Here is a 20278-nt window from a genome sequence, read left to right on the forward strand (position 1 = left end):
GGACAGCCTCCGCACCTTCTGCGCTTGTATGATACTCTTCCTTCAGCAGCGTGTTCTGTTGCTTGAGCTCCTGGTGGTGCGTAAAATGGCAGACAAGGTGAGATGGAGTGGGGAATGGCGCGCGTGTGCGGTTTGAGAGTCAAATCACCGGCAAATACACAGAGACACGCAGACACGCAGACACGCAGACACACAGACACAGACACACGCAGCCACACACACACACACACACACACAGATACACAGACAGACACACAGACACACACACGCAGACACACACACACACACACAGACACACACAGACAGACACACACACACACACACACACACAGACACACACACACACGGACACTGACCTCGAGAGCAAAGTGGAGTTTGTTATATTTGGCGGAGCTGGTGACCTGCGACTCCTTTAATTGCTGTCGTAATCTCGATTCGCTCTCACGCAACTTGGCCATCTCCTCACCCTATCATCGTCATCATCATCGTCATTGTCATTGTCATTGGGTGGGTGGATGGATGAATGAATGGATGCATACACGCATGCATGGGGTGATGGATGAGTGAACAGCAGATGCAGGGTGGTGATTGGATGGAACAAGCAGGTTGCTTCCTCGATTCAAACAAACGAGTATCATGATGACAAACACTCAAACCCCTGGCAACGCCAACGTCCAGACACGCAGCGTGAACGCAAGTGCGCACCTGTTGCTTGAGGAGGCCTTGCATAGCTTCGTCTTTGCCCTGTTGTGTCATCTCCAGCTGTGCCTGCAGGCTCTTGATCTTGTCCTCGTAGTGCTGCACATCCTCAGCACTCGGGCCCTTGTGCACGCTCTCCCGCTGATGCAAAGGAGATAACAGAGAGTGTGTGTATGAGGGAGTGCGTGTGTGTGTGTGCGTGTGTGAGCGTATGTGAGGGAGTGCGTGCGTGCTTGTGTGTGTAAACAAAACCTTACATGCAAGCAGCGTGACTGAACAACAACAACAACAACAACAACAACAACAACAACAACAACAACAACAACAACAACAGCAGCAGCAGCAGCAGCAGCAACAACAACAACAACAACAACAACAACAACAACAACTACAACAACAAACAAACAACAACAACAACAGCAGCAGCAGCACCTGCGCCTGTTCGAGTTGTTCCTCCAAGTTGAAGATTCGCGTCGCCTGTCGCTCCACCAACTTGCGGCTGTTCTCAAGCTGATGGCAAATGTGACATGGTACAAGAGTGTGCGCGAGTGAGTGAGTAAGTGAGTAAGTGAGTGAGCGAGTGAGTGTGTGAGTGAGTGAGTGTGTGTGTGTGTGTGTGTGTGTGTGTGTGTGTGAGTGTGAGTGTGAGTGAGTGAGTGAGTGAAACAGTGCTGTGCAACACATGGCCATGTGACGGCACCATCCACACCAGAACTCACATCGCGCGCAACGCCGGCCTTTTCGTCCTCAATGTTTTCAATCTTCGCCTGCAGTTCCAGCACGCGTCTGTTAAGATCCGCAGCCTGACACGCGGAGGAGGTGATGGAGGGGTAATGAGCGGTGAGCAGGGGTCGCGCGTTGGGAAGAGATGCAAGCATGTAGATGACACGTGACACATTGGCGCACACTGGACTGCTTCCACAATCAACACAGCACTGCATTGCTTCCACATACAATCACACACAATCACAATCACACACACACACAATCACACAATTACATAAGCACACCACCACCACACCTCCTGCTGCAGGGATTCGTGCTTTTCCTTGAGCGTGCGGAGAGCCGTGAGGTCGTGCACTGTTGCCCCTTGGCCGTGCTCCCCTTCAACGTCGCCCGTGAACGCGCCCTCCTCCCGCTGGCAGCAGCGACGCAGGATGTTGTTTGGGGGTGAGGAATGATGGTGTGGAGTCAGATAGCAAGCAATGCATCCAGCACTTCATCATTATCCAACACGCACGCATGCACATACGCACGCATGCACGCACATAACACGTGTCTCCACACACCATGTCCAGAACACTGCCAACGCCTCCACCCCCCTCCCTCAACGTCCCCCTCCCTACCATCCACTCGATGGTCTTGTCAACGTCGTAGTTGTTGAGTCGCAGCGCCAGCACTTTTTCCCGCGTGTTCGACCACTTTGGAAACGCCTTCGGGGACGGGATGGATGGGTGGGTGGCGTTGAGTGGTTGTTTACAGGCTGAGCTGATCATGTTGAGACAAGATGGACAGACAGGGGAACACTCGCAAGAGCAGCACAGACATATGCACAAAGGCACAAACAAATGAGCACACAACACAGCACAACACAACACACAACACAGCACAACACACACAACACACCACAACACAACACACCACAACACAACACAACGCCACGAACCTGTTCAATTTGTGCGAGTGCGTGCTCTGTTGCTGGGATGACGGCCTCCCACTGCGTCGGCAGCGGTTTGAGCTGCGATGTCTTTGGATCCGCATAGAACCGCACGTCTCGCTCCTCTTTGCTCACACACGTGAACACAGACTGCCGGAATGTGCGTAGCAAGCGGGAGACGGGTCGGTGAAAGTGTGTGAGTGTTTGCACGTGTGGGTGTACGTGTGGTGGTGGTACGTTGTCGACGTGAGCGGACAAGAGCATGCTCATGGGTGGCACAGCCCATCGCCACAGCCCACCACTTCACCGCCATCACTGATCACAGCACCCATCACCACGCCGCTCATCAGTGTTGAAGCCGCACCTCGCCCGTGATTGGGTTCTCGATGGTGTCGAACGAGAGGCCGGCCAGCGTGCTGATGCCGCCTTGCGCACCAGACCTGAACAACAGTCGCGGTGTTGCCGAGGGGGGGGGGGATGAAGTGGCGGTGGGAAGAAGTGGCCGTGAGGGAGAAGGTCTAAAAGTAAATGGTAAACCGACGCTTGAAGTGCACGCACACACACACACACACACAGATGTATACACACACACACACGCACACACACACACAGACGTACACACACGCGCGCACACAGACGTACACACACGCGCGCACACACATACACACACGAGCACACAGACGTACACGATGTTCTGTGCAGTACTCACCCCTTGTCTGCGTGCGTGTGTGTGCTGTCGTAGACGTGACCGCCGCCCGCCGCCCACACGTCGCCGCTGTCGTCCTCATAACCGTTGTCGAGCGGTTGCAATTCTGCCTCCATCTCGGGAGTCACCGGCACCCACGACTGCACATTGGTCAAGATATGGTGGTGGGGCGTGGTATGGTGACGGTGTGAAGTGGTGATGTGGTGGTGGAATTGTTGCGTAAGAGCACATGGCACTGCATCGTGTCCACATGTATCACCACAACCAAACACCAGGGCCACATCCACATCCACACACACACACACACACACATCCACCACACACACACACACACACACACACACACACACACACACACACACACACACACACACACACACTCACACACTCACGCACCCACACACACAGCCACACAAACACACACACAGCCACACAAACACACACACACACACACAGAGCCACCCCATCCCCTCCCCCACCTCCCTGACCTGCGTGTCCATGTCGAGGTAGTGGCGCGTGCCATCCTCTGCCGTGCACGTCGTCACGATGCTGCCGTCGCCCGTCGTGAAGTACTCAAACTGCTGCGCTGGGTCCTGTCGTGCGTGGAGAGAGAGAAAGGCGATGTGAGTGTTGTGTGTGTGTGTGTGAATGTGTGTGAGTGTGTGAGTGCGTGTGTGAGTGTGCGTGTGTGTGTGAGTGTGTGTGTGTGTGTGTGAGTGTGAGTGTGTGGGTCCAAGAGTCATTACCATGCAGTCCATGGTCACACTGACCACCCTCCTCATCACAACTACAACGCGTCACCATCACCATCACATACCACCACCACCACCACTACGAGCACGCGTGCACCTCGTCGAGACTGATGTATGACTGCGGGGTTGTGTATGTCATGGTACCGGTCCTCCTGTTGAAGAACAGCGGCAGTGCATCGTCCTCCTCCCCAGCGAATCCAATCCGCACCCACGCCTCCTCCTCTGCAGCCACGACGATGGTGGTGAGGGTGAGGGTGGTGGTGGTGACGGTGTATTGTTATTGCGTGAGGGAAGGCTGATAAGTCATTCAATGAAAAGCACACATGGCTCATCTTCGCACGTGTGGCGCACCACCATCGCTCCTGCCAGCCCCATTCACCTCATTCAAACCACCTCCTCAATCAACCACATCCACCCCTGCATCCCCTCCTCTTGTCTGCAACCCCACCTGAGCCGAGCTGGCTGTATGCGCAGCACATGAGCATGTTCAGCAGCGGTTCAAACTCCGAGAACGAGAGGGCGCCGTCCTGTTTAAGTGCGCAGTGGCAGTATGGTGAAAAATTGTGCGCGCGTGTCTGTGATTGTGCGTGCATGCATACGTGTTGTCGTGGTTGTCAGCAAGCAATCATCAACACAAAACGCAACCACACACCTTATCGTGGTCGTATTGATAGAAGAGGTCAATGGCATCCTGAAGAAGAAGAGAAGCAGCGAATGGCTTGCACGTGAGGCCGAAGTACTCAACACACACACACATGTACACATGCACACACACGCGCGCACACAGCACACAGTACACACACACACACACATGCACACACATGCACACACATGCACACACAAAACACACCCACCCACACACTCAGAACACACGCACGGCGTCTGAGATGCTGAGGTTGAGGGACGGGGAGCGGAGGACGGCGTCATATTCGTTCATGTCCAATCGCGCGTTTGCATTCAAATCTGCGCGGCGGAAGATGATGGCCGCAAACTCCTGATGATGGTTAAGTGGTTGGTTGCGTGAGTGGTTGGTTGGTTGATTGTGTTGTGAGTGATTGGTTGGTTGATTGTGTTGTGAGTGGTTGGTTGCGTGAGCACGAATGCAAATGCATACAAACAAGCATGCCCTGCGCCCCCCCCCCCCACACACACACATCACCGCACCCTGAAGATGGCTTCGGAGTCCTCGATAAACGCTTCGGATGTGCGCGATTGGCCAATTGCTGCCGCCGACCCGTCGTCACCCCAGGCTTGGATTGGTGCAACCATCCCATCGCCGCTATGACCACCACTGTCAGCGCCGCCATTTCCCTCGCCCTGCTCGTGTCTCTCGACCGTCAACTCAGCATCAGAGTCGACACCATCCTCCTCCTCCTCCTCCTCTCCCATGGCATCTGGTGACATGGCAACAGCAGAGACCGGGCGGTGCATGGCGCCATTGCTACTGCTGTCGCTGCTGCGTGTACTGGTGCTGTCGCGGGGCGCTGTCGCGGTCCCGTTTGTGTCTGCATCATCACTGCCATGCGGTGGCGCTGCAGCGACATCTGTGGATTGCGAGTGACTGTCGCCTTCGTCAACAACACCATCACCGTCAACACCTGTGCCGTCCACTGTCAGGGACATGAGCGTGGCCTTTTTGCGAGCCTTCTTCTTGCCGCCGTCAGCAGCAGCTGTGTTATCGTCCTTGTTGGGTTTGTTGTCGCTATTGTTGTTGTCGTCGTCGTTGTTGTTGTTGTTGGTGTCAGTGGTCGTGCCTGCTGCAGTACCGGCATCAATGTCTTGCAGGACCAGGGATTCGTCCGCTGTTGGGCCTGAGGCCTCTGCAGACGCTGGGTCGCTTTTCGCTTGGCCGCGGCTGGCAGGCCGTTCAAGGTGTGCTGGCACGGCGTCGCGGGTGGAAGTGACAAGGCGCTGCTGTGTGCTGGGTCGAGACCCAGGCCCACTGGACCCACTGGTGACGCTTGATCGCCGTGACCGACGGGAGTGTGGCTTTGACGTCGAAGCGCTCCCAACATCATCATCCTCCCCACCCACATGTTGCTGCTGTTGCTGCTGCTGTTGCTGCTGCTGTTGTTGTTGTTCTGGCTGGTTGGTGTTGGGCGATGCCGCGTGAGGGGGCACTTTCACCGGAGGCAGTTCATGCTGCTGCTGCTGCTGCTGCTGCTGCTGTTGTTCGTCGTTGGCTTTCGGCTGCACTTGGATGCTTTGCCGGCTGCCTGCAGAAGGCTTTGCTGGTTTCTTCTGCTTTGCCTTGCTTGCCCCACTCCCCATGGTGACCACACCACTTCAAGCAAGCAAGCAAGCAAGCAAGCAAGGGGAGAAGAAGGAGAGCGAGCGAGCGAGCGAGGGGACACAAACGCAACCACAACAACACGAAGCACCACCAAACAACAACAAGGTCGCTGTTCTGTTGCTGTTTGTGTTTTGGTTGTTTTTGATGGCGATTCGCAATATCTTCCGTGAACATTCACCAGTATTTGGGTTTGCGGAAGGAAGATGAAGACGATGATGCGTGGGCGGTTGTTGGCGCTGCTGCTGCTGGTGCTGCTGCTGGTACTGCTGGGCGGTGGACGTGGATGTGTTGGGGGTGATGCGAAGCACTTTCCTCCTCTTTCAGATCGGCCCATCCTCTTTAACCAAGGTGTGTACTTGTGTGTGTGTGTGTGGTTGAGTGTGTTGTGCGTGTGTTTGTGCACATGCACACTAACTAACGATATGCGAACCCTCACCTTCATCCACTCTTCCACGACCAACCCCGCTAGAGCTTGAAGAGATTGCAAGCCTGTCGGAAGATGACGCAAAACTGCACTTGATGAACCTCGTGGCCAGCATGGACACAGGCCTGGATCATGAAGGTATGGAGGGAGCAACTGAGGGAGCAACAGCGTTGCTCAAAGCGGCCATTGGTGGTGTTGAGAGTGACGCTACAACACGAACAACACCGCCAATCCCACCCCACCACCATATCTACCACCATTGAAGCTGGCTTTCAGTTTATGTTCGCAACTTCCTTCTTATCATCGTGCCAATACGGGCTTACACTCTCCGTTTGCGTGCATGCTGTGCTGTTCGTGTCCTTGGTTGTCAGGCGAGCCTGTGGGCGGCGGTGGCGACGGCGCTATCGCACCGGGAGAGCTGGCAATCCGCCTCGTGCGCGTCGAGTACGACAGACACAGCGTGAGCTTGGAGCCCGTTGGCCTGTGTGTTCGAACACGCAGACGTCTGTGTCGCGTGCGTTGTGTGTGTGTGTGTGTGTGTGTGGGCTGAGTCGAAGCTCTGCTCAGCAATACTTGACTGTGTTGTGAAACGATGGAGTCTCAACACGCGCCCTGTCCTTGCGGCTCTCCAGTTGGATGCAGTGTATCACGTGCTGGAAACGGACACGGACGACGACGGTCTCCTGTCATGGGAGGAAGTGGCAAAGGTTCGTTTGTTTGCGTGTGTGTGTGTGTGTGCGTGTGTGTTTGTGTGCATGTGTGTTTGTGTGTGCATGTGTGTTTGTGTGTGCATGTGTGTTTGTGTGTGCATGTGTGTGTGTTTGTGTGCATGAATGCACCAGCCAACTGGACACTCTCGCTGCTGACGCCTGTCCCTTCATTGTCCCATCGTTCTCACCCAGGTGGCGCCAAAGTACGGGTTGTCGGAGGATGTGGCAAGGGCGCGTTTCCAGCGAGCTGATAAGGTGCAGCCGTGTTCACGCGTACGTGTTGGCTCCACATGTCAGGACCGCTTCATGTACCCCCTTGCACACACACACACACACACACACACACACACACACACACACACACACACACACACACACACACACACACACACACACACACACACACACACACACACACACACGCCTCACACACACACCATTCACACACACACACACACACACACACACACACACACACACACACAACATTCACACATGCACGCACACGTCCCCTCCCACTGAACAGGATCGGTTGCTGGATACGACCGAGATGTGGCGCCATCACGAAGTGCTGATTGGCGAGCATGGCCACCGCCACACAACCAAGCCACCTGCCTCGCTGCTTGGGAAACACTTCCAACACAATCACGCCTCGTCCTCCTCCTCCTCGTCGTCGTCATCATCATCATCATCATCATTTGATCAACAGTCCCCGAAGGCTGCTGCTGGCAGCAGTCAAAACACACCACCACACAAAGAGTTGTGAAGTCCTGTCTTGACGAAAATCATAAACGATGCACAGTAATTCTCCTCAATGAAAACACAGACGGAGCATTGCGGTGCGCTGGTTGGATACTCGTGTTGCTGCTGTTCCCTCTCCTGCTGTTCTTCTCTTGTCGCTCAAAGCAAAGAAGCTAAAGAAGCAAAGAGAATGTCACAATCCCCCGCTGTCTTGGGTTTCTGGAGGCTGCAAAAGCTGTTGCTGTTGGCTTTGCCCTTGCTGGTGGTGGCAAAAGTGTGTGTAACCAACAGCACGGTCCTCAGCGACACTGAGGTATGCATGCGGCTGTGTGCAATGGTGTAGAATGTCCGTGCACAGGTGCACCATCGGTCATGAAGTCATGAGGAGGGTGTGATCGTGTTGCTGTTGTGTGTCGTTCGGTTGTTGCCGTACTTTGTTTTCCACAGCCTCACGGCCATGGTATGCCCTTCTGTCGTGCTGGTCTCTGTGTTTACATTAGTTTCTTGCTTCGTCGTGGCCTTGTTCTCACATTCAGCCGTCGGTTTGCACGATGCTCTCCTCCTCAGGCGGTCGCACTGTGCAAAGAAGTGGACACCACGCTACAACACATTCAAACCACCCTACACCAGCACGACGTGCCATGTACAAGCATTGCAGACAGACAGCATGACACCGTACGTTCAGCAGATCGACGCAACAACAGCAACAATGGCACTGCTCACAACCGAACGCATGGGAAGAAGACACCAGAAGCAGGTGCAGTGGTCACGGTTGATCTGTCATCGATCCAGCGCATGATGGCCGCCTTTGGGTGCAGTCAGGCGGAAAGAGCGCGCACACTCAGCACACAAGCGCAAAGCTCTCACCCAGAGGAAACGGCTGTGCTCTTGCCTGAAACCAATCTCAGCAAGAAGAGCAACCCCGCAGCGCTTCACTCAACTCCACCTCCACAGCGGCGCCGTGCGCGTGTGCGCCGAAATGATGAGCCAGTCGTGCAGGCGGGCCAGTGCACTCTGCAGAGTGTGATCGATGGCTCGTGCCCCGGCGCAAACGGGGAAAGCCTCGTTCTGACTCTATTCGAGAGCGATCCCGCTCGTGTGAATGACAGTACCGACGCGAGCACGCTCCTCAGAATTTCTCCCTCAGTTCGCGCGTTGACGCTCAGTGGCCATGTTGAACACGCTGCTGTCCAGTGGATCCTGGGCAATGGCAACTGGACGGCGTGCACAACGGTATTCTGTGAAGGCGTTCAGTTTGCCACCTTTGAGCTGAGCGTGCTCAACCCTATGTCTCGCCTCGGCACAATCTGGATCCGCAACAGCGTGCTGCTGCGTGAGGTTGCTGTGGTAGGGTTTCTTCACGGACAAGGCATCACCACGTTCCGGGTGGAGAATTGCTCGTTGACAAACGTCCCAGAACTATCCGCCATGGCATCCCTGACGCTCCTCAGCGTGGACCAAAACCGCATCGGCCACGTGTCTCGCGACGACTTGACAGGGCTGGCATCCTTACAGCAGTTGGGCCTGGCCCAGAACATCATTTGCCATGTTGAATCAGGCGCGTTCCAGGACCTCACACAGTTGCGCCAGTTGTTTATGGGCAACAACGATATCAGCACTCTCCCTTCTGGGCTGCTGCACCGGCTTTCGCGCCTTACAACATTGCACCTTCACAGGAATCCAATCAGGAGGCTGCGACCGGGCGTATTCTCCGCCCTCACAGCGCTTGAGACCCTTGTCCTTGAAAACACGCTCCTCACCAGCTTGCCACCGACATTGTTTGGGAACTCGACCCGCCTGAACTTATTGGCATTGTCCGGTAATTTGATCACATCCCTTCCAGAGGCCATCTTTTCTGGCCTGTCGGTATTGGAGCGGCTGTTGCTCTTCAGCAACCGACTGACATCGCTACCACGGGGCGTGTTCCGTGACCTGAAGGCACTGAGAATGTTGGACCTATTCGACAACCAGCTTCGTTCTTTACCTAATGGCCTCCTTCAGTGCAACACGCGTCTCATTTCTTTCTTCTGCAAAGACAATCGCCTGACCGCCCTTCCCTCAAACCTTTTTATCAACAGCAACTCGCTGGAACACATTTCGTTTGCCAACAACGCCCTGCGCTCCATCGACAACGTTCTTGGGGCTGCTCCCCTGCCATCTTTGGGCGCCCTTGACTTGGATGATAACCAGATTACGAGCTTGAACCTTTCCACCACAGCCCCGTCCCTCTGGCAAGTGTCCATGAGCGGCAATCCGGTGGAGGAGCTGCCAGACATCAGCATGACGCCTGCACTGCACACATTCCGACTGCAGGGCCATCATGTCAACCACATCAACCTGGCCGCATTTCTTGCCCTTTCCAACCTAGTGGTTCTGGAGCTCGATGCATCTGAGCAAGCAAAATCAAGGGCAGTACTGACCGAAACGAACATCGCCAGCGTAGCGCCGCTGTCAGCACTGAGGATTGAAAACGTGGACATCAGTGCCGTGGTGCCGTTAATCGAGCGGCTTCCGACCCTCAACCTCCATGTGCTGCACGTGGGTTGGTCGGGCGCCACGATTGACACGCTTCCAATCAGTGCATTGTGCAAACTGCTTGCACGCGACGTACGTGAGCTCCGCATTGTCAGCACGGACTATAGAACCATCGAGCTGTGTCCTGGGAAGACGTTCGAGACGCTTGTTTTGACTAACAACAAGTATCTCCAATCTCTCACTGTCCACAACCCGCTGCGTGAACTCAACGCATCAGGCTGCTGGCAACTGGCCTCCATCGACGCGCCTCCAATCGACATCCTGGACATCAGCAACACCCGGTTTCCACCAACTGCTGCGCTGTGTACGCGATGGGGACGTCGGGTCCTTTTCGCCCGAAACTTAGCTGGGCTTGCTGACACGCAACATGCTGCAACCATGATGCGAAACTGTGTGAATGAAGTGGATGTGCTGGACCTTTCTGGCAACACGTGGTTGGGCCAGCTGGCTGAGATCAACCGTGTTGCAGAGAGAAGAGTTGCCCTTTCGGACGCGGAATTTCGAACAGCTGACCTCGTTGTCATACCAAACCGCCCCATTCCTCCCATTCTACAGCTGACCAATGCTCCCATTGAATGCGCGCTTCAGCTGTCAAATCAGGACTTGCGACCACTACGCGACCTCTCCACGTTGACACCACACGTTGTGTTCTCCTTCCACTGCACATGCGCGCGTGGCTTCAAGGCGGCTGCCACTGGGCGGTGCGTGGGGGCCAACCCCGATGTTGCTGGCATTGCTGCTGGCTCTGTCATTGGCGGCCTTGCCCTTGGCTTGCTCATGGCGTGGCTGTCACGCCGCTACCGTGGCCTGACCAAGCGCATCGGCCTGCAGGAGCAACTGCTTGTGGAACGGGACGAGGAGGTGATGGCGCTGAAGAAGGCGTGGGAGATTGAGTACGATGAGCTGAGGATGATCAAGCGTGTGGCTGCGGGTGCGTTTGGCGTGGTGTTCAAGGCAGAGTGGGACACGGTGACAGTGGCAGTGAAAGTGCTGCAGCAAGGGGTGATGATGTTTGACGAGAGCACGGTGCTTGAGTTTGAGAAGGAGGTGGAGTTTCTGCAGCGGACACGGCATCCGAATGTGGTGCGGTTCTTTGGCGCGGGCACGGATCCCAACGGCAGCCCGTTCCTGGTGCTGGAGTTTGTTGCTCTGGGGTCACTGAAAGACTTGTTGGGGAAGGATATGGAACAGGTGTTGAGGGAGGTGAGGAACAAGGATGTTGAGAAAAGCAGCAACGGCAGTGTCGGTGATGATGTGAATAGTGTGTGGGACTTGAAGCTGCGACTACTGCGTGATGTTGCCAGTGGGATGGCCTTCATCCACAGCCTCGACCAGATGCACCGGTGCGTTTGTGTGTGTGTGTGTGTGTGTGCATGTGTGTGTATGTAAGTTTGTGTGTTTTTGCATGCAGGCACGTGCTTGTTGCTCATTGCCCATCCAAGCCTCACCCCCCTCATCAACACCACCCAAACAGAGACCTGAAGAGCGGCAACGTGCTGGTTTCGTCGTCCCTTCGCGCGAAGATCACGGATTTCGGATCCATTCGCCAGTGCTTCACGCGTGACAGGAACCAGCACAAGCAGCGCACCCGCCTGTCATCCACCCATGATGTTGATGATCCGCAATACAGCCCGCAAGCTGGACTGCAGACGATGACGAGCATGACGCTGACGGCTGGCGTGGGCACGCCGCTGTACATGGCACCAGAGGCATTGACGGGCGACAAGTACAGCTTTGAAGCCGACATCTTCAGCTTTGGGGTGCTGATGTGGGAGGTCACGACCCAGCGTGTGCCGGACTTGATTGAGCAGGAGAAGGGGAGCGGGTATCGGGGCCCGATCCTCGCCACCATCAGCAACTTAATGGCAGATGGGAAGCGGCTTCGGTTCGAGGATGGTGAACAAGATGGTGAGTTGTGTGCATGTGTGCATGTGTGTGTGTGTGTGTGTGTGCAGGTGTGTGTGTGTGTGTGTGTGTGTGTGTGTGTGTGTGTGTGTGTGTGTGTGTGTGTGTGTGTGTGCAGGTGTGTGTGTGTGTGTGTGTGATGTGCCTGGGTTGGTTGCTGACGCATCGTTTCTCCCCACTCACACACACACACACCCCTACCCTACAGCCATCCCCGAGTGGTTCCAGTCGCTGACGTACAAGTGCATGGCGCAAGACCCGCGTGAGCGCCCGTCGTTTGGAGAACTCAAGGACCACCACTTTGCTTAGAATTGTTTGATGGGTTGTTGCTTTTGTTGTTGTGGATGCTCGCTGTTCATTGTTCGTTGTGCGTTGCCTTTCTACATTCCCTCACAACGGTTGAACAACTTGGGGGTGATGCCACAGCGCTCGTTGATGTTGTGTTATTCCTTACTCACGTCAATACATTTCCTCCAGTGCATATGTTAAACACAAACCGGAACAACTTGGGGGACCTTCCGCAAACCACACCACCACCACCACCGCCACCATTAAGCCGGGCTGCTCTGGTTCAGGCGGTAGGGGCGATGGAAGGTTGCACGCATGGTGTTTGCACCACGCAGGTTAGCGCCCTGCAGGTTGCAGCCCGAGAGATCAGACTCGCCAAGGTCCGTCCCGGCCATATTCGAGCACCTGATATGCATGAGCGTGCACGTGAGGTGTGAGTGAGAGAGTGTGTGAGTGAGTGAGTGAGTGTGTGAGTGTGAGTGAGTGTGAGTGAGTGTGAGTGAGTGTGTGTGTGAGCGTGTGTGGGTGAGAGTGAGTGAGTGTGTGAGTGTGCGAGTGAGTGAGTGAGTGAGAGAGAGTGTGTGTGTGGGTGAGTGAGTGAGTGAGTGAGAGAGTGTGTGTGGGTGAGTGAGTGAGTGAGTGAGTGAGTGAGTGAGTGAGTGAGTGTGTGTGTGTGAGTAAGTGTGTGTGTGTGTGTGTGTGAGTGAGTGTGAGTGAGTGAGTGTGAGTGAGTGACTGAGTGAGTGAGTGAGTGTGTGTGCGTGAGTGTGAGTGAGTGACTGAGTGAGTGAGTGAACGTGGGTGTACATTGCGGGTGTGTCAAGCAAGCAGTTTGCAAGGTAAGATGTCGCTGCTTGCGCCATCCATCACACCTGAGGTTGCAGTGTCGAAGAACTGCACGCTTGAGACAGGCCACGCGCATGTTCACACAGCTGAGATTCGAGTCCTCAAAGTCCACACTGCGACACGATGCACCCTGAGGCATACATAGAACGTGCCGGCAAAAGAACACGACGTGAGCAGGCTAAGCGACTGCACATCCACCAGACCACTCGAAGAAATGGAAGCGCTGATACACACACAGACAGACAGACAGACAGACAGACAGACAGACAGACAGACAGACAGACAGACAGACAGACAGACAGACAGACAGACAGACACACCCACCCACCCACCCACCCACCCACACACACACACACGCAGGCGCGCGCACACACGCATACATACACAGACAGACAGACAGACAGACACACACACACACACACAGACACAGACCCAACGTATCACCTCGAGCACAGCGTGACTGTAGTGTGATGGGTCGTGGAGGTTGCAGTTGCGAACGGAAGCAAAGTCGAGTTTTGCGCGGCTCAGAACACATCCCATCAAATTGGAGCGATCGAGAACAGCGTGCTGTTGCAAAGGATGAACGTCAGTGAAAATATGGTGTTGCGGGTGTCAAGCAGGGTTGCTTTCATTACAGGGCGATCAAGCACACACACACACACACACATACACGCACACACACACACACACACACACACACACACACACACACACGCACGCACGCATACACACACACACATACACGCACACGCAATCACGCACACGCACACGCAATCACGTGTTGTTTTACCTGTAAGGATGCGCCTTCGAAGTTGCAGTGTTCGAGATTGCAGTTTGTGAGATTGCAGTGCTGGAGGTTGGCCATCTTGAAGTTGATGTGTCGCAGATCAAGCTGGTGCATCGTGGACAGTCGTTATAGTAACATGAGGAGGTGGATGATGATGGGGGTGGAGCAGGTGTTGTGGCACGGTGTGATGGGTGCAAGCTCGGTTGCGAACAAGGCAGGAGGGAAGACGGAGGAAGGACACAAGAAGAGAAGGACAGCAGAACGGAGAAGGGTAGAAGGGCATACAACACACACACACACACACACACACACACTCGCACACACACACACACACACACACACAGACTCACGCATGAGAGATCGGCGCGCTCAAAGTTGAGGCCCTGACACCGAAGTGCAGCAGTGGCTGAAGTTGTCATCAGCATCTTAATCTGGAGATGCGAGACATGGCGTGACGGAGTGTGAGCGTGAGCACAGGGGAGTGAGTGAATGGGAGCGCGCACGTGGGTGAGACTGTGCACTTTTGTGTGTATGTGTGTATGTGTGTGTGTGTGCGTGTGTGCGTGTGTGAGTGTGATTGTGCACACATGTGCGTAACATGCGCATGCGGGTGGTTGCAGCTTGGAGGGGTTGCCCACCATATCTGCTCGGCACAGTGGAGGGTTGGGCAGGAGCTGATTCGCCTGCGCGCATGACGTGATGGACATGTGCGGTGCAGGTGAGTGTCGCACGGCACGACGTAACAGATATCATCCCATCAGCGCAACAAACATCCATAATACATCAGCGGCACCACGCACACCACCCGATTGACCACCGCCATTCACCATGACACCAAGGCCGCGGTTCTGCCATGTTGCAGCACGACACACCTCTCGCTCGGCTAGTGGCTCCAACAGCTCAATGGCGCCCCACAGCCCAAAGAAGTGCGCCTCAGCGAGCACACCTGTCCACGCGTGCATGGGTAGAAGGGGGCATGGAAACAGTGAGGTGCGGGGAGGGATGATGCGATATCAACGGAGAATGTACACACACAGAGACGGGTATGTCGGCAAGGGGCAGGTGCAGGGAGACAGGCAAACACGCACATAGACCCACACAAAGAAGACACATACACACAGACCCACAGACCCACACATACACACACATACACACAGACACACACAAAGACATAGACACACAGACATAGACACACAGACACAGACACACCCCCCCCCCCCTACCGCGTGCGCTGATGCCTGGGTCGAGGATGATGGTCCGGTCGCGGAGATATCCGAGCAGCGGCTCAAAGTAGCGCGGGTTGCGATCAATCAGATACGCCCCGCTCTCATCGACAGCACTGCCGGGCGAGCAGTGTGCATTGTGTGCATTGTGTTCATTGTGTGTGTTGAGTGTGTTGAGTGTGTTGTGTGTGTTGAGTGCATTGTGTGTGTTGAGTGTGTTGTATGTGTTGTGTGTGTTGAGTGCATTGTGTGTGTTGAGTGCATGGTGTGTGTTGAGTGTGTTGAGTGTGTTGAGTGCATTGTGTGCATTGTGTGCATTGTGTGTTTGTGTGTTGTGGTGTGGCAAGTGGAAGCACGGAATAGGGTTGAAGGAGGAGTGTATGGGTGAGTTGAGTGAAGATATGTGAGCGCCCAAGATGTTCATCCACTTGTCAAACACACATACACACACACGCACACACACACACACACACACTGTTACCTGTTCCAGTCCTTTGATGTGAACATGAGGGCAAGCATGGATTCCTCGTCCCGCGTGAGTGTCCCGCGTGTTGTGCGGAAGATTGTTCCACCGACGTTCAGTTTGATCCAGTCAGACGCGTCCGAATCTGAGAACCAAGCAGCAACATTGACGCTTGGTTACATGCTCTAGCGAAATGCACGCTGTCTGCAGACAAGCACACTCACATACATGTACGCATGCAATCACACACATACACACAGACACACACACACAGACACACAGACACACAGACACACAGACACACAGACACAGACACACAGACACACAGACACAGACACAGACACACACAGACACAGACACACACACACACACACACACACACACACACACACACACACACACACACAGACAGGTCACTGACCCTCTGTGGCCGTTGGCGCGAGGTGGTTGCACGTGCAGTCACCGGTGGAAGAAACGGGCAATGACGTCAACGATGCAGCGCTGGCACGAAACACATGTACGAGATGCGCAATGGGCATGGGAGAATTGCAGGGCGGTGACGTTTCGAACCTGTACCAACCTCACACACACACACACACACACACACACACACACACACACGACACACGACACAGACACACACACACAGACACACACACAGACACACACACACACACACACACACACACACACACACACACCACGGCGTAGCTCACCGGCAGCAAGTTGGGCGGACGTGGGCGGAATCCGAGACGAGCAGCACATCGCCATCTCTGATGGTGATGATGATGACGATGGGGGGGGGGCACAAACGAAGAGGAGAGGGTACGGTTTTTGCGTGAGTAAGGCAGAACACACACACACACACACACACACAGTGACACACACACACACACAGTGCACACACACACAGAGTGCACACAACACACACACACACACACACACAGTACACACAACACACACACAGTGCACACACACACAGTACACACAACACACACACACAGTGCACACAACGTCTGCCTACATGCAGCGCGTACACACAATGCAGTGCTCTCCTGACCTGACGACGGCGATGGACTCGACCTGTGCCCCATCGCGGTGGAAGCGGAGGGACTGCGCAACACATCCGCACGCGCTGCTGGCGGCATCGAGCAGCGCGTCCAGTGTATCCGGCAGTGGAACGACCTGAGCACAGGGCGGTGGTGATGTGGTGGTGAGTATGGATGGTGAGCTGAGCTGTGGTGGGGAACCATCGAGTACACATTCCACCACACACACACACACACACACACACACACACACACACACACACACACACACACACACACACACCTTTCGGATGGATTGTTGGCTTTCAAGAACGAGAGTGACACGTTTCGGGACGTCACGGCCCTCATCACCACCGCCGCCGCCATTGGCATTGGAGATTTGCGCTTGCGGCTCAGGCACGACCATGCCAGGCTGATTCTGGTACAGATACAGCAGTGTGGAGAGATCTCGAAGCACAGCTGATTCCCCGAGCTTGGAGGCCGCGGCTGTGCTGGCTGCATTGGTAACAGAGTCATTGTCAGCTCGCCTGCCACCTTCATCACCATGATCACCACCATCACCATGATCACCACCATCACCATCGTCATCGATAACACCACCACCACCACCACCATCATCATCGATAGCACCAATCGTCGCTGTTGTCGCACCCCCTTCGCTCCCTTCATCGCCAACATTGCGATCAGTGTCATCATCGTTGTCGTCAGCACCTTCTGCTCCACTCTCCACTTCGATATACTCACCACCATCATCACCACCACCATCACCATCACCACCATCACCACCACTGCTGCTGCTGGTTCCCCTTGATCGTCGCGGCTTTGGCAGCGGTTTTGGGGCGCGGGGCTTTGACACTGATGCTGCCACTGTTGTTGATGCTGGTGACACTGCTGCTCTCGTGGTTGTCGTGGTTGTCGTGGTTGTTGCATCGTCCATTGCAAGTGATGATGGCTTGCTGCTGCTGGTGGGGGCTGCGGACGACACGTCTACCTCAGCTGAACGCAATGTGCCAGCAATCGCAGCATGAGTCTCACCGCTACCTCTATCAGCACTTCGATCATCACCATCACCACTGCTACCTCTATCAGCACTTCGATCATCACCATCACCACTGCTACCACCGTGCTCAGTATCGTCATCACCATCACCACCATCATCGTCATTACCAGAACCACCACGATCCCTGCCAGTCGCGCCCCCCTCCCCACGAGCACCGACGCCGCTCGAAGCCACCTGTACGTGCCGCACGGCCACCGTGTGTCGCAGCCGCGTGTGTGCGCTGTTGCTGTTACTGCTGCTATTCCCTGTCCCCGCCAGCATCGCCGCCGCTGCTGCGTGTACGTCCACGTCTGCGCCCGCCTCAGCCAGCGCGTGCTTGAGCTGGAGGTCTTGGAAGTCGCACTGGGAGATGGGGCGAAGGGGCAACGTCGTGATGTGTGACCGCAGCAATGCCGACGATGATGATGATGATGATGATGATGATGACGATGATGGTAGCGATGACGAGGATGATGCCAGTCTTGACGGGTTGTCGCTGGAGCCAAATAGGGCCGACAGCATGGCGTGCGTGGCTGAGGTTGAGGTGGCATTGGGCTGCGACGCTGAAGATGCCGAGGCGGCTGGGAATGGTTGCGACGACGACGACACAGCAGACGACGACGACGACAGCGATGATGATGCCGGCAGCTTTGCCGACCCGTGCTTCAGCGCTGCTGCTCTTGCTTCTCTCGCCTCCACCAGCCGCAGCGCCTGTGAACAAGGCGAAGAGGGGAGCGATGGTGTTGGCGTGAGGTGTTGGCGTGAGGTGCGGCACCCAAAACGAGAGTGTTCGTCGCTGAACAGCCAGTCATACAGAATGCAGAAAGACACTGGGAACACAGGCTGCAGAACAAGCGGAAAGGAGAGGGGAGACAGATATGCACATACATGTACACACAGACACAGACAGACAAACAAAGACAGACAGACAGACACACACACACACAGATAGACAGACACAGACACACACACAATCACAGACAGACACACAATCACACACACACACACACAATCACAAGCGCAGGCACACACAATCACACGCGCAGACACACAGACACACACACACACACAATGTGCCAACCTGTTCGACGCTGATGCGTCCGTCACGGACGGAGTTCATAAGCTGTATTTGGTCCTCGTTTGACAGTTCAGCCATACTGCCGCCACCACCGCCGCTCTTGTCCCGTCGATGTCGCTTGTGGTGTGAAGTTGAGGATGCCGAAGAAGGTGGTGGCGGCGGCGGCGGCGGCTGCTGCTGCTGCTGTAACGGGTGTTCGGGTTGCTGTTGTTGTTGCAGTTGGTGCGGCGCCATTGTCGCTGTTGCTGTTGGTGGCGATCGAGGCTTTGATGCCAAAGCAGACGATGCAGCAGTTGAGTGCTGGACATCGGGTGCATGCGCGCTGAACGTTCGCGCAGGCTCATGTGTCGGCGTGGTGCTGTCAGCGCCAGATGTCGCGCGTTCGCTGTCAACGGCCAGCACCTACAGGCAAAGGGGAGGGGAGGAGGGTCAGAGGAAGGGAAAGCATGGTGTGAGTGGAGTGGATGCATTGTTGGATAGCACGCGTTGAGTGTCATGACTGCATATTCAGACCTGCAAAACAAGGTACCCACAGACACAGACAAACAGGCACGGACGCACACACGCATACGCACATACAGACGCAGATAGACAGAGACACACACACACTCACACACAGACACTCATCCACACACACCCACACACAGACACCCACACACAGACACCCACACCCACACCCACACACACACACACACACACTCTCTCTCTCAGACAACCATCCACACACAGACAGACAGACAAACGCAGCCCACCTCTGCAATGGCATCATCCACGGAAAGGTTGCCTTGCTTGACACGTTCCATGACCGTGATGAGCTCGGTGCTGCTCAGCGTCAAGTCGCTCGCGCGCAACAGCTGCTGCTGCTGCTGCCGTTGCTGTGCCTGCCGCCCTGCGGCATCTCCATTCTTGTGAAGTGACATGGCGGTGTGACCTCGGAGGGCGCGGTGTGTGTGCTCTTGGAAACTGTCACTTTGGCGCAAGTGAACTTGGACTTGTTGGGTTGGTGGAGGGCGGTTGTTGTGGTCGTCTGACAGCGACCAACTGCTTGCGGTGTTTGTTTGTTTGGCTGCCCAAAATACACGG

General features: G+C 55.3%; 3 protein-coding genes across 4 annotated transcripts in view; 1 reads left to right on the top strand and 2 right to left on the bottom strand.

The window, feature by feature from the left end:
• The window catches only part of PTSG_09262 (uncharacterized protein), a 10221-nt gene extending 3948 nt beyond the window's left edge, over nucleotides 1-6273 (bottom strand). Inside the window, exons 1-16 of the mRNA XM_004989462.1 lie at nucleotides 4979-6273; nucleotides 4692-4808; nucleotides 4467-4505; nucleotides 4263-4341; nucleotides 3912-4036; nucleotides 3551-3655; nucleotides 3066-3202; nucleotides 2721-2796; nucleotides 2366-2506; nucleotides 2046-2132; nucleotides 1721-1837; nucleotides 1419-1502; nucleotides 1132-1209; nucleotides 706-840; nucleotides 357-467; nucleotides 16-70 (exon numbers count right to left, since the gene is read on the bottom strand). Coding sequence (XP_004989519.1) covers nucleotides 16-70; nucleotides 357-467; nucleotides 706-840; nucleotides 1132-1209; nucleotides 1419-1502; nucleotides 1721-1837; nucleotides 2046-2132; nucleotides 2366-2506; nucleotides 2721-2796; nucleotides 3066-3202; nucleotides 3551-3655; nucleotides 3912-4036; nucleotides 4263-4341; nucleotides 4467-4505; nucleotides 4692-4808; nucleotides 4979-6085 — 2593 coding nt within the window. The 5' untranslated portion in view covers nucleotides 6086-6273. The remainder of the gene's footprint in view (nucleotides 1-15; nucleotides 71-356; nucleotides 468-705; nucleotides 841-1131; nucleotides 1210-1418; nucleotides 1503-1720; nucleotides 1838-2045; nucleotides 2133-2365; nucleotides 2507-2720; nucleotides 2797-3065; nucleotides 3203-3550; nucleotides 3656-3911; nucleotides 4037-4262; nucleotides 4342-4466; nucleotides 4506-4691; nucleotides 4809-4978) is intronic.
• An 11-nt stretch (nucleotides 6274-6284) lies between these two features.
• PTSG_09263 lies at nucleotides 6285-12924 on the top strand (the record flags this gene model as incomplete). 2 transcript variants are annotated; one of them, XM_004989464.1, is made up of 8 exons in its annotated part: nucleotides 6285-6455; nucleotides 6577-6669; nucleotides 6903-6991; nucleotides 7164-7238; nucleotides 7434-7496; nucleotides 8550-11860; nucleotides 11992-12425; nucleotides 12631-12731. In XM_004989464.1, the coding sequence occupies exons 1-8, from the start codon at nucleotides 6311-6313 to the stop codon at nucleotides 12729-12731; spliced, it is 4311 nt and encodes a 1436-aa protein (XP_004989521.1). In that variant the 5' UTR covers nucleotides 6285-6310. The 2 variants fall into 2 exon arrangements, with proteins under 2 accessions (XP_004989521.1, XP_004989520.1); XM_004989463.1 differs by lacking the exons at nucleotides 6285-6455; nucleotides 6577-6669; nucleotides 6903-6991; nucleotides 7164-7238; nucleotides 7434-7496 and adding an exon at nucleotides 8041-8295 and having other exon boundaries at nucleotides 12631-12924.
• On the bottom strand, nucleotides 12851-20276 carry PTSG_09264 (uncharacterized protein). The gene is made up of 16 exons (XM_004989465.1): nucleotides 19948-20276; nucleotides 19199-19597; nucleotides 18198-18828; nucleotides 17362-18158; nucleotides 17090-17214; nucleotides 16746-16802; nucleotides 16451-16530; nucleotides 16048-16174; nucleotides 15567-15682; nucleotides 15216-15289; nucleotides 14982-15026; nucleotides 14694-14774; nucleotides 14347-14448; nucleotides 14001-14123; nucleotides 13583-13686; nucleotides 12851-13115 (listed from the first exon to the last, which is right to left on the bottom strand). Exons 1-16 carry the CDS (start codon nucleotides 20113-20115, stop codon nucleotides 12974-12976), a joined length of 3171 nt encoding a protein of 1056 aa, XP_004989522.1. The 5' UTR covers nucleotides 20116-20276; the 3' UTR covers nucleotides 12851-12973.
• Nucleotides 20277-20278: the final 2 nt, after the last annotated feature.

The sequence above is a fragment of the Salpingoeca rosetta genome (assembly GCF_000188695.1).
Source record: "Salpingoeca rosetta unplaced genomic scaffold supercont1.29, whole genome shotgun sequence".
In the NCBI taxonomy this organism is placed as follows: Eukaryota; class Choanoflagellata; order Craspedida; family Salpingoecidae; genus Salpingoeca; species Salpingoeca rosetta.

What these genes read in the sequence shown, in the direction of transcription:
- PTSG_09264 (XM_004989465.1), bottom strand. Translation starts at nt 20,115, where the DNA reads ATGTCACTTCACAAGAATGGAGATGCCGCAGGGCGGCAGGCACAGCAA. An exon ending in TGGATGATGCCATTGCAGAG is followed by an intron (nt 19,598 to 19,947) that starts GTGGGCTGCGTT and finishes CTTTGCCTGTAG; the next exon opens with GTGCTGGCCGTTGACAGCGA. An exon ending in ACATCAAAGGACTGGAACAG is followed by an intron (nt 15,683 to 16,047) that starts GTAACAGTGTGT and finishes CTCGCCCGGCAG; the next exon opens with TGCTGTCGATGAGAGCGGGG.